This window comes from Apis dorsata, unplaced genomic scaffold (genome assembly GCF_000469605.1).
Source record: "Apis dorsata unplaced genomic scaffold, Apis dorsata 1.3 scaffold_563, whole genome shotgun sequence".
Taxonomy (NCBI): domain Eukaryota; kingdom Metazoa; phylum Arthropoda; class Insecta; order Hymenoptera; family Apidae; genus Apis; species Apis dorsata.
The window spans coordinates 201,805-202,009 of NW_006263775.1; the positions used below are offsets into that span (position 1 = coordinate 201,805).

At 64.4% G+C, this 205-nt stretch overlaps 1 protein-coding gene across 13 annotated transcripts in view; it reads right to left on the bottom strand.

Moving 5' to 3' along the window:
• Nucleotides 1-205, bottom strand: part of LOC102678780 (peripheral plasma membrane protein CASK) — a 241,295-nt gene that overhangs the window by 148,571 nt on the left and 92,519 nt on the right. The window contains exon 2 of one of the 13 annotated variants that reach the window (XM_031513039.1): nucleotides 1-205. This exon is cut by the window's right edge and continues 1 nt beyond it. The exons of the other annotated variants lie outside the window; for them this stretch is intronic. Within the exon in view, the coding sequence (XP_031368899.1) occupies nucleotides 1-189 (189 nt within the window). The 5' untranslated portion in view covers nucleotides 190-205. 13 annotated transcript variants of the gene reach the window in all.

Below are 205 nucleotides of genomic sequence, written 5' to 3' on the forward strand. Positions count from 1 at the left end.
CATGCCGTGCTCGATCGGCCGCATCGGCGACGGATCGGTCGATCTGCACGGTCTGCTCCAGCATCGCGGTATGGTGTTCGCGCCGTCGCTCATATTGCCCCCATTCCCACTGGCGGCGACACCTCCGGTAGCACTGCCGACACCATGACCTTGAGCCGGCCAACCGACCGCGTACGGATCCATTTCCATCTCGCGGGGAACAGAG